The following is a 12,956-nucleotide window of genomic DNA, read 5'->3' on the forward strand; positions in this document are numbered from 1 at the left end:
ATTGCCTGAGACTGTTGCTTAGACAACTGGTACTGGGACGCTAAGTCACACAAACACACATTCGTTCGTGTTTTTCGATCGTCTCCTCTTTCTGCTTGACTGTAATTTTCTTTTGTGTCCTCTTCAGCATAACACTAGCCTGTGGTGGGGTCTTTTTTGGTCCCCAAAAAGCAAAAGTGTTCACTCCATAACAAACCACATCTGCATGAGTGCACTGGGTGTGGAATGGTAGTCAAGCAGCCACGGTGGCGCTGTTCGGCCGTGTGGTTTGGTGTTCTTCCACCGAAAACTAGTCTGCCAGCCATTGTGGCACTCTGTGTGTTTGCCGAAAACTAGTTTGTATGCCAAGATTATATTCTCGCGAATTTATTGTTCCTAAGGCGAAAAGTTCGTAAAATAAAGCATTTGTAAGCCAAGGTATTTTTAAATGTTTTCCATATATAAGGCGCACTGGAGTATAAGGCGCACCTTCAATGAATGAAAAAAGTTATCAAAAAAATAATATCTAAATAGACAAAAGTTTTCCAAATAAAAGGCAAACCACATTGCAAGGTGCTTCAGTAGAGACTGGGATTACGCACTACTTCTTTTACAGTGCTGCTGACAGTAGTTGCGAGACCTAGTGTGGCTCAAAATTACTTCACATATAAGGCGCACCTGCTTATAAGGCGAAGGGTCATCTTTTGAATAAAATCAAGGCTTTTGGGTGCGCTTTATACACGGGGAAATACCGGGGAAATACGGTACATGGGGATGTTCAGAAATGTTTAACTTCAAAGAGTCAATGTCACAACAAGTATCCCCCTACATTAATACTGATTGTTTTATAATAATTGTCTGCTATGATCACAATGTGATGGTGAATCATTGTGACAGACCAAAATTGATTACGCCATAACTCATCAGACGACTCTTACAATGACGTTATGACAATACCGCATGGGTAACAATATCCGAGACGATGGAGGTCAACTAAGCAAAAATGATTGTCCATATTGTGTGCACTTATGTACACGTTTAGCAACACGCCAGAGAGTAGATGAAAGACGGAGCAACTCTACCTTATTGATCCTATTGATCCCATCTCACCTATAAAGAACACACACACCCACCCCCTTCACCCATTTACACTCACCAACTGCATGATTCTCAACCCTTCTTCTCAGAGCGGTAAACCCCTTTTGAATAGTATAATTGTGCATTTGAACCTCACTGTAACCCCGATTAGACGGTGGGGGGGGGGGGGGCATGGGCTGTTGAATCACTCAAGCTTGCGCCTTGTTCATTGATGCAGTGGTTGTGTTTGTGTGTGTGTGTGAGTGATTGCGATGTCTCTCCTTTTACATATGGCGTTTCACCTTGCAGGCCCTGATGGTCCACCATTGATGGCTGTTTGTTACCATTTGGCTGAGTCTACAATTTTTTACTCTCATTGAAATACACACACAAGCAAAGTTTCAGCAACTTTAGGGTTTCAAAAAGCTGAAACGTGACAAAATACCAGCGGTGGCTGAACAATGTATTTTTTAGGAGAAAACAACGATGAAGCAATTTGAAATGGGATGGATTCTTGTTGGACTCACCAAGCTTTTTGTTACTGATTCAGTCACCGTTCCAATTTTAGCATGGTTTGAGTGCATTCTAGTTTTGCCCTGACATTTCACCCGAAAGGTCAAAATCCCAAATTCTTTGGGAGTTTCGTGTAGTTGGAAGCCATTGCGCGCAAATGGCAGGGGTGGCTGTTGTTCAAAATCATTTCCCAGCAGACATCACTATTCCACACTCCACCGTTACAGCATGAGATAACACAAAAAGAGCGGGCAACGCTAACATTGGTTCCGTCTTTTCTCGTTTCCCATTTATCGGCTGTAGCGTGCAAGCGGAAGGAGCAGGACACGGCGAAGGAACGCAACAACACACCAAAGAAATCCCGGTTGGTCTTCACCGACCTGCAGAGGCGAACGCTGCTGGCCATCTTCAAAGAAAACAAGCGACCTTCCAAAGAGATGCAGCTCACCATCTCGCAGCAGCTCGGCCTCGAACTCACCACCGTCAGCAATTTCTTCATGAACGCCCGCCGCCGGAGCCTGGACAAATGGACAGACGACAGAGTCAGTCCCGGCGCCCAATCTTCAGCGTCCAGCACTTGTACCAAAGCGTAATGATAGGTGGCGGGGTTTGTAACAGGGATGGGTTGACTAAAGGTCAGGGGTGGGAAGTGGGAGGTCGGGGTGGGGTGTGGGAGTTTAAGGGTACGGGTCCAGGTTTAGCCTGATCCAAACCGGGTATACCAAACCTTTTACGTGACTTTATTTTGTTTGTCTCTTAGTCAAAGGTGACAAATTGAGAGAGGGGCTGCTCACTGTGACGACTTGTACCCAAACCGCCTTTTGCAAACTCATCACAAATCCATTTGTAGAACCTCAAGGTTAAGCTCTGCCAGAGAACAGAACTATACTTGGAGAGAAAAAGAAAGAAAGAAAAAAAAATCGTTTTACCGCTGGTGTCTCATTTGGGACAACTGACACACTAGCCTAAATACCAAAGACGAGAGGACAATATGTTTTCTATTATGCAATATAAGCTAGAAACCAACCAACAGACTATCCAACGAAAGCTTTATGACTCCAGAATGTGCAAAGAATAAATGGATATTCCGTCCAATGTCCAAAACTGAGGCTACTTCTGACCAAAACCAAAGACTGCGGAACAATTTCCCACCAATGAAAACGTCAAAGTCGATTATTCTTATTTATTATTTATTTATTTGAGTTTTGTTTTTTTGCCACAGAGTAGAGTCACAGAAATTCACATTCTAATCACCCTCACGTTCAATTCTCATTTGGAACGGCGTTGGAACACATGCTATCGTTCTTAACATAACAAGCGTTGTAATCAAGCTTAACCAAAGGCCAAAGGAGGCATAGAAGTTGTCGATTCTGCACGCTAGGAATTAGCTTGAAAACGGAAGCACAAAGACACACTTGGTCAGGACGCTACGCACGCACATCAACCTTCATCACAGTCTGAGCCAATATGAACAACTACAACTTTGCCACCCACCGCGACCCCCTCAAGTAAGCCAGTGGGGTCGGGTGAATCTGAACGAGGGCATGCGAGCACAATGTTGAAGCACATTTGTTTTGCAATAGAACCAGGGCTCTCTGTCAAGCCGAGTGGTTTTTATCCAGCATCTTGGAAAACTCAGGATGCCATTTTTTTCTAAACAATGACTGAAATCCACTCTGCGTTCTCGCCGTCACGCACCGTCATCTTCTGTTGTACGCTCACACGCTATCCCACAAAACTTTTTCTTCTTTCCCCAATACGTTGCCCACATGTGCGACATGACAGCAACGTGGCCAAGGTAAACTAACATCCTCATTTTCAGTCTCTCCATCCGACCAGTGCTTTTGTCTTGCAGCATTGGGAGAATCTTCAACTTGGAGGAATTATTCACAATACTAGAAACTTGAAAGTAATAAAATCTCCTTTTTTATGTTTTTTTTTATGTTGTATTTTATTTATTATATCTATCAATTTACCAATCTTTCCAGGGATTGATTGATCCATTCATCGATCCATAGATCCACATATGGATCGATGCATCGATTGATCCATAGATCGATCCTTAGATCCACCTATGGATCTATGGATGGATTGATCCAATATCCAATAGATAGATATAATAAATATATATATATATATATATATAATAAATTACATTATTGTTATTATTATTATTTTTTACTTTATGTTACTTCCGGGTTGAGTGAACGCTGGCGTATGTGGCTGCCGCTGCTCACCCGCAGAAAAAATATCCTGTGACTGTAAAGTGTCCTTATAAATGAAATGTATTATTATTATTATAATAATAATTATTATTATTAAAATAAAAGTAAAAAAATAAACAAAGGAGATTTTATTACTTTCAAGTTTAGATAGATAGATAGATAGATAGATAGATAGATAGATAGATAGATAGATAGATAGATAGATAGATAGATAGATAGATAGATAGATAGATAGATAGATAGATAGATAGATAGATAGATAGATGTATTTTTTCACAATACAGAATCATTTCCTGTTTAAAACCATCAGTCATGTTACTGAAGTAGTTAATGCTGTACAATTTTCCCCTACCCACCCAAGTTTGATGGCCTTTAACGATCAGACAAGTTGAGGGATAGCAAAGATTGCCATACTCAGTCTTCCTTTTTGGTTCAAATCTTGTAATATGCCATTTTGGACTGCCATTGAACCATCGTAAAGAGCAACAGCAATGACCGTTTGATCCCACTGGGGACGGACTTCCCAGGCGAATCAGGGCCTTTGTAATAGTTAAAGAGGACAATCCAAAGACGATGTCTGGAAAGTCCGTCTCTCTCAGAGGATCTTAAGCAAGAGTGACGTGTCAAGGCGCTTCAAACAAATTAGGTTAATCTTAAACTCCATCGTCCAATGTCAACTTTTGTTCGCGGCACATATTGTTACCAAAATACAGCACGCCCTATTCGATCACTGTGACGGGAATATCAAAGCCCCCGCAACAACACCTCAACCGCCATCACCTCCACCTGTGTTCTTGCAGCCTTTGCGATCCATAATCACCTCATCAATCATCTCTCACGTGAGCTATCAAACCAAAAAATATAGCAACCAAACCAAAGCAAAGGAGCCAGTCAGCAGCCCCTGCTCCCGTAGAAACCCCAGGCCGGATCCAAGCCTGGGTCGAAACAAGCCAAAGGCTTAGGATTGAAAAAAAAGGACACTGAGACTTTTTCTATTTATTGACAAATCGAAACCAAAGAAAACCCTTTTTTCTGCACCTCACTGTTTCAACAAATGAACTGGAGATGGATGTGTATTATTACCAAAAACAAACCAAAAATGTTTGGGGGAGGAAAAAAAATCAAAAAGAGTGGATTCAGTGATGTCAAGGATAGAGAGGACGACGCTGTGAGGAAGGAGGGTGCATGAATGACACCACAAGAGTGGGGGAATAGTTTTGTTCTGGCAAAAGGCAAATCAAGCCTTGGCCAAGTTGGGGACAGAAAAAGGGAAAAAACACATGGGAAACGAGGAAGGGGTGGGGGGTAAGCGGAGGACGCCGTAGTCAGTGTTCTTCCCTCCAGCCTGAAAATGTCTGAACATTCATGTGTCTCTCACGGTTGAAGAGTGTCTTTAACGTGTGCCTATGCAGTTTTTCAACGTAAAAATGGTTAAACGAACAACAGAAACCTCAGCTAACAAACCAAAGATACACTGTTGTCGCCAGAAGCAGTTCTCCTCCTCTTGTAACAGCCCAACCATGGCTTAGCGGCACGCGTGCACCAGTTAGCACACGTGTGCTTTGGGTTTTCCTTCCATGTACTGTAATACAAAACGTAGTTTCTTACAAAATATGTCCAAGCAAATTTGCTAATCGCTGCTAGCTTGCTAGCCTTTGCGATCCATAATCACCTCATTAATTATCTCTCACATGAGCTATCAAACCAAAAAAAATAGCAACCAAACCAAAGGTCTTTCTTTGCCACCCACTGATTAAACAGGCATCCATTTGTAAATGGCCGCACCTCTGGCACTCTGTCAATTCGAACACCGATTTGAATCAACACAGAGTGAGAAATTCATCTCGCCATTAGCCATTGCCATTAACTTCTCCGCAAGGCGAGTCTACCTCCAAGCTTCCCGGGCTTCAGTGCAGGGAATATTAATTAATTGCTGCCATTTTATTCTTGATACATATGAACAGGAGGAGGATGTTCATTTAGTAATGGTTACAAAAAAATATACCACTTGTTAACGAACTGCAATGCTTCCATCTTTCGTATTTTGCTTCCACCCAGCCCAACACGAAACATTCATGTTTCTGCTGAGTGATTTCTTGAGCTTCCAAAAGCAAGAAGGTAACAGCATAACGCAGTGTGAGATGTACAGTTCATAACAAAGGCTCTTTACTATGCCAGCACAACTGACTCCTACTGTCCGCCATTTCTAGTTTGACTCAATTACACCAGGAGATCGCCCAAAACGTTGCATGTCAGATTTCATTGTTGATTAGCATAACAAGATTGCACAAAAGCCCGGCCCGACGCTTTTGGAGAGGGACAATGTAGCTCGGAAGTGTCATGTACGTTGAGCGTGTTCTTTAAGAGGAGGGGAACTCTGCTGTAACAACTACAACAATAACAACAAATAAAACCATTTTTCACATCATAAACGTACACTGAGAGAAATTGCTCAAATATCGGTCAAATAGCTTTATCCTTGATTTTTCTCTCTTTCTGTGTGTGAAGCTTCTAGTCCAAAGAAATGCCCCCACCCACTGAGCCCTCCAATCCTTATTTGACAATACCCATTGGAGGGGTATTGTTTATGGAGCCTGGGGGTGGCGGCCATTTTCCATTCTCACTTGCAATTCTGTCTGGATGTAATACAGGCGAAACCGAAAAGGAAAAAAAAGGAGGGGGGGGGGGGGCAGGGGGTATGAAACCAAATATGTTCCAAAGAGTATTGCATTGCTTGTTTGCTCGAAGTACTTAACAATGATTGCCAATAATTTTGTCTAGTATTACATTCCTACTTAGGATTTTTTTTTTTTATTTAACTCTAATTTATTCTAATTTAAGCGAACAAATTGTGTTGCCAAATCTCCCACCGACCCTTTTCCCTTTTTGATGAAGATTAGCTTTGCCAAAGTTTACATTGTATGTTCCCTTTCCGTTCTGTTTAATGCTGTATTTATTTGTAAGGTGTTTAGAACACACTAGGTTTGTACTTGATGATAATTTAAGGATATTTAATTAGTTTTTAACTGTTTTCAATGAATAGTTGTGTATTTAAGAATGCCAGTTGCATCAAAGATGCAGTGCTAATTACCAGTCCTCTTAATTTATTAGTTTTACTTTGAAAAGAAAAATGAAAAAAAAAGACAATGTGCTTTTATGAATGCTTAGACTTAATGACAAAACAATGTAGGAATGTTAAACTAGACTTACATCTGAATGTCCACTCATGCTCTCAATTTTTTTGCTCTTTTTTTTTGGGGATGTCGTGGGGATGGTGTTTTATTTTTTAACATAAGAAAAAAAAGAAAAAAAACACAGCTCAGAACAAAGCAAATGATGAGCACTGCATCTCTTTATTCCCGCTAATTTTATGTTTAACTTGTTCTTTTCGTTTGTTTGCATTCTGATGACCATTGTTGAATCAGCAGTGAGTTTCAGGCTGATATTACAGATGAAAAGATTAAAAAAGAAAAAGATAGTCAAGCGCGGGCCACACATTGATGTAAAACGGAATGACCAAAGATAACCAGGATCCTCGTGAGAGGCAAATAAACTGTTTACATCCATGCAGATCATACGCTTGTTTAGGACTTCTTCTTATATTTGTTGTTGTATTAAATTGATGGTTTTCTCAACAACGCCACCTATTTTCCACAACAAAATGAGTTTTTTGGGGGGAGGGGTGGGGATGCGGTTACTCCGTATTTTACAAAGCAGCCATGCCAATAGCAAAATGGACTCCTTTTTTTCCAGAGATTTGTGTTACTGTCGCAAAATACACACATTGAAGTACAGTTTGTGTTTGTTTATTTTGTATGCTTTTAAATTCGGTTGCAAAAATTTACTACAGCTCATATTAATAAATGTAAAAAAAAACTATTAAACATAATATGGTTGGTCGCCATGTTGATAGAACATGTGAGTTACTAGGCAATGTAACTTGTGTCAACTTTGGACTCCATTGCTCTAAGATATTCAGCAAATGGTCTTTTGGTGGCACGAAATACACTTTGCAAAACAAGTGGGAACGGTAAGTGACTCAAGCCATCTTTGCTTTCTTTTACGACTCCTCTTTCTTCTTCGTTTCATATTTGAGTAGTCTTGATGCCTTGTGGTGTAATACTGACTCCGACTGGTCAATCATATCACAACGTTTGGCAGAAAACGGATTGTTATTCATCGTGCGCTGGTTCAGACTTTAAAAATGGTTAAAGGACAACCGACGTCTCCGAACAAGTTGTGTCCATAATTTGTAAAATGGCTTCAAATGACTTCTATTGAGCGTATTTTACAAAGATTCCACCGCATATAGCTATATTTTACGTTTTAAGACTCGCACTACATATTCCGGAATTCTTGTTTTTGAGTTGGTGATGAGTCCGTACGTGACGTCACTGAAGGAACGCCAATGACCGAAAAAAAGGACACATTGTAGCAGTCCTTCCATCACGTCACGGCATTTTGCTGTGCTTGTTTGGTCTGAAAACGTCATGTTGCACCAAAAAGAGCCAGAAGAGTGCGACCAAACTCCATATAAGGAATTTATCAGCCTGTGGAAATGGGCTGATTAATTCCTCACAGGGAGCTTGGTCGCCATTTTCTGCCTCTTTTCTGGGATGCTACATTGCAGTCCAGATGCCTCAAAATGACACGGAAGGACGTCTTTAATCAATTGCAAACATGCATGCCTTCCTCTTCAGAACTATTTGAATCATATTCATAACTGGATGTGTAACAAGAAAGCATATTCTCCGAATCTGAAGCCATTGTTTTGATTTACAAGCAATGCAAGACGTCTTGGCGTGACGTCACGAACTGGGGGCGGGACTTTCTGAAAATGCCCAATTTGCAGCTCAATTTTTTTGCACATTTTGGACACTTTAAGTCATTTTTATTGGTGTTTTGCATTTTGACTAAAAATATCATACTGCATGTTTTGGGTATTTTAGATGCTATAAAACGTTTTTCTGATGTCAGTTAAGAAACAAAAAAGTGACGTCGGTTGTCCTTTAAGTGTGTACAAAATCTCAATATTCCCATTCAACGTATACGATATTATCACTGCAACTTTGACACAATGCCATTGATTGTTATATTATGAGAATCTTCTTTCCCTGAAATTTACTGTATTTTCCGATCTTTAAGGCGCATCGGAGTATAAGGCGCAACCCTGATGAATGGTGTATCTTCAAAAGCTTTCCACTTATAAGGCACACCGGACTATAAGGTGCACCTTCAATGAATGAAAAACGTTTTCCAAATATGAAGCACACCACATTATACGGCGCTACAGTCGAGGCTGTGATTACGCATGACTTCTTTGACTAAGGAAAATTGAGTCGTGGCTGCTGAAACTGGTTTGGCTCAACATAACTTCACATATGTAAAAGGCACCTGCCAATAGGGTACAGGGTCATCTTTTGAAGAAAATTAAGGCTTTTGGGTGCGCCTTATACTGTACACCGTAAAATACGATAGGTGGATTCTGACAACCTCAAAAGTACAGCAGTCTTCCCCGCTCCTCCATTTTTTTAAATCCACTTCATCATCCGTCAATTTTTTTCTTTTGCTTTATTGTCCCACCACTGCTTTCTTGCAACCGATGTAATCACCCAAGCATCAACCTCCCCTCATCATTCCTCCTCATCACTTTTCACCTTCACACTCACCCTCCTCTTCCTCCGCTCTCCTTTTAATCACTCTGTGCCGTGCTTCTCCCCCTCCTGCCGTTTCCAAGGAAACAACGGGCCACTGGGATGCTGTTAAATCTGGTGACATTGTCTTTCTATTACCTGTGGGTCAGATGCCTGATAGAGAGGACAAAGCGTGGGAAAGCGAAGAGAGGCCTTGGTTTAAATGTTTGTAGAACACAGACGTCTTAATTCATCCAACTTGAGGTGACAAAACAGCCGGAGCGGGAAATGTTTACTGGTGGAAATAAATGTGATTGTCACGACTGAAAGTACACTGATAAGAAATCTGCAAACAGCCTCTCATACAGATGTGCCATAAGGCGGCACCATTGTGGAGATGTTCTTCTCTTGTTGATTCCATCAGAGAGAAGTTGATTAAGCCCCGTGGGGGAGCCTGAGATATCATCAGATTGTGCTGAATACCAACCCCACCCCGAAGTTATAGACGTGGAATCAGAAATGATTCTTTAAATCCTTCAGACAACCAAGAAGATGTAGAAAGGTGTTTAAGATTGCTTCTGTCATATGTGTTGTGTTGTATTATTTTGTTATTGGTGACAGTATGTTATTTTGACTTCAAGATGGCCGCCTTTGCAACAACTCCTATACAGGTGTACTTCTACGTTCTTCTTTTCACAATGTTACTGCTGTAATTTGAGAATTTCTCCATTGTGAGATGATGAAAGCTTTCTTATCCTTATACGTGTATTTGTGGACCCAGATCATCTCATTTTATGGAATCTATTGTTATCATCAGTGAGTGCAAATGGAGGTACTGGATGTGCCCCTTCAGAATCAGAATCAGAATACCTTTATTCGTCCCGCAATGGGGAAATTTGCAGTCCACAGCAGCAATTGAAGAGGGATGGGGTTGGGGTGTGAGTGAAAGGATAGAAAACAAGATATTCTAAGCATAACAAAATAAAAATGTCAACTGTATACTGTGCAAATGTAGATGTGAAAAAACCGTTCTATAAACAAGACTGTACATAGTGCAGAATCAAGAAATGCATTTAGATTGCATTTCTCGCTTTTGGTTTAAGATACGAACATGTGGCCTTTACAAAGGACACTCTCCACTTGCCAAATTGTTTTTGGCTGCACTTTATTCAGTGACCATCTTTAGCAACTGTTTTTTTCCAGATTTGGTTTGTATAAAATAATAATGCTAATATCGCATCAGTTATGTTAATGACGAGTGGCAACAATAATTACACCACATGCGACAAACGAGCACACCTGCACTTCCTTGATTTATGTTCGTCCGTCATCTCTGTTCTTCAAAATGTTTTTCTTACCCCCCCCCCCGTCCTCAACTTCATACATCTCTCCCTTTCTCTGCAGAAATCAATGGTCGTTCTCTCAATAGGAGATCACGGGGTTGGCCTTGCAGTTTTTTTAATTACAAGCAGCCTGCCGTCACCTCACGATACGCACCACACACACACACACAGCTGAGCCACATGGCTAGCCGACAGAATAAACGATGCAAAGAGAAAAGCGATTTGGGTGGTGAAGACCCAAGAAAGCGAAATAAGAGAAAATGATGTATGTATGGATGTATGTATCGTCGGCCTCCATCGGTCATGGCTGACCATGGATGACTGTCCCGGTGGACAGTGTGCCTGGGCGGTGTATTATGGAGAGCAGGTTGTCGCCTATGCAGCTTGCTCCCCCTCTCCACCACGCTGACTGGACCAAAGGAACAGCTGAGCTGATACAATTTTGGGGTCAGTATGGTCGCAGGAGCTGCCGGAAAGGTGGCGGATCTCGCCACCAGACCGCCTTAGAGGCTCCGGAGACTGGCGGGGTCGTGGACCTACCCACTGCACATACATACATACATACATACATACACACACACACACGCATACACACACGCATACACACACACACACACACACACACACACACACACACACACACACACACACACACACACACACAGACATACATACATACATACATACATACATACATACATACATACATACACACACACGCATACACACACGCATACACACACGCATACACACACACACACACACACACACACACACACACACACACACACACACACACACACACACACACACACATACATACATACATACATACATACATACATACATACACACACACGCATACACACACGCATACACACACACACACACACACACACACACACACACAGACATACATACACACATACATACATACATACATACATACATACATACATACACACACACACACACACACACACACACAAACACGCATACACATACACACACGCATACACACACACACACACACACACACACACACACACACACACGCACACACATACATACATACATACATACATACATACATACATACATACATACATACATACATACATACATGTCGCAAACATAGTCAGCTTTCTTTATGGGGCTGTGGGCAAAAAAAAAATCCTTTTTTTAAAGAATGGGATAAGAAAGAGAGGAAGAAAGCCAGTGGAGATTCGACAGGAGAGAAAACCAGGAGGGAAAAATAGAAGAGGATCAGGAGATGGACGAAAAGGTGACTAAAAGGGCTGCGGCAGGAGGCGGAAAAATCATTGAAAAAAGACATTGTTTTCTCAGTCTTTATATATGTAAGAAAAGCGAAGGTATTCATTGGGGATGATCATGTGCGGTCACCAGAGGTTAGTAAAAGAAAAGTGGCCAAGAAAATCCAGAGCAAAGACTGATGTGACAGTGAGATGATAGCTGGGTCGGACGCTGTGAGGGGTGTGCAAGAAAAGGGGGGAGAGGGTGCCAAACCTTGCAACCTCAGGGGTTATTGGGTCGTGCACAGCCAATCTCTCTCGGCTTAATCAACAGCAGCAAAGGTGATTGCAACACCGCAGGGAGTTTGACGGGGAGGGGAGGCAAGCTGATAGAAATGAATGGAAAGGTGTGGAAGGCAGCGGGGAGGGACCTGGGAGATGGCTCAAAGATTGGTCCGACAAAAAGGGAGAAAAGAGGAGGAAGGGGTGGAAAGAGAAGATGAACAAGCTGAGCAAGGGAGAAGGAAGGCAGGATTGGGAACTGACATACAGAGGAAGATGGACGTTTCAAAACATTGTTCTCAGGACAGGGCCGCATCCTTAAAATAGGATGTAGAGCGCCATTCCCAAATTTGTTTCTGGTTTTGTTTTTTTCATGCTTGGCTGCCGATAAAGTGCTGGCAATGTTTCTTCTTTTCCACAAGAAGGCAGAATGTCCCTTTTTTCCATGTTAGCACTTTGTTCCTGCTTCAGCTTTTGTCAAAGTGATAAAGCAATATGTATGTACAGTATTGCATTGTATCTTGGACAGCCGCCCTCATTTCAAGCTCATATAACTCCAGACCCATATAATTTAGGAATTAACTCTGTTTTTCTGACGAAAGAACCGCTCTAAGGTTTCCAATGCTGTATTGATTGTTTATGTAATCCTAA

The 12,956-nt window shown here is 41.6% G+C and overlaps 1 protein-coding gene across 1 annotated transcript in view; it reads left to right on the forward strand.

Annotated features, from left to right (window-relative positions):
• onecut2 (one cut homeobox 2) overlaps nt 1-2,222 on the forward strand; it is a 21,010-nt gene extending 18,788 nt beyond the window's left edge. Inside the window, exon 2 of the mRNA XM_089019922.1 lies at nt 1,873-2,222. Coding sequence (XP_088876048.1) covers nt 1,873-2,162 — 290 coding nt within the window. The 3' untranslated portion in view covers nt 2,163-2,222. The remainder of the gene's footprint in view (nt 1-1,872) is intronic.
• Nucleotides 2,223-12,956: the final 10,734 nt, after the last annotated feature.

Source organism: Hippocampus bargibanti, linkage group LG18, assembly GCF_051943395.1.
Source record: "Hippocampus bargibanti isolate YZ-2025 linkage group LG18, ASM5194339v1, whole genome shotgun sequence".
Classification (NCBI taxonomy): domain Eukaryota; kingdom Metazoa; phylum Chordata; class Actinopteri; order Syngnathiformes; family Syngnathidae; genus Hippocampus; species Hippocampus bargibanti.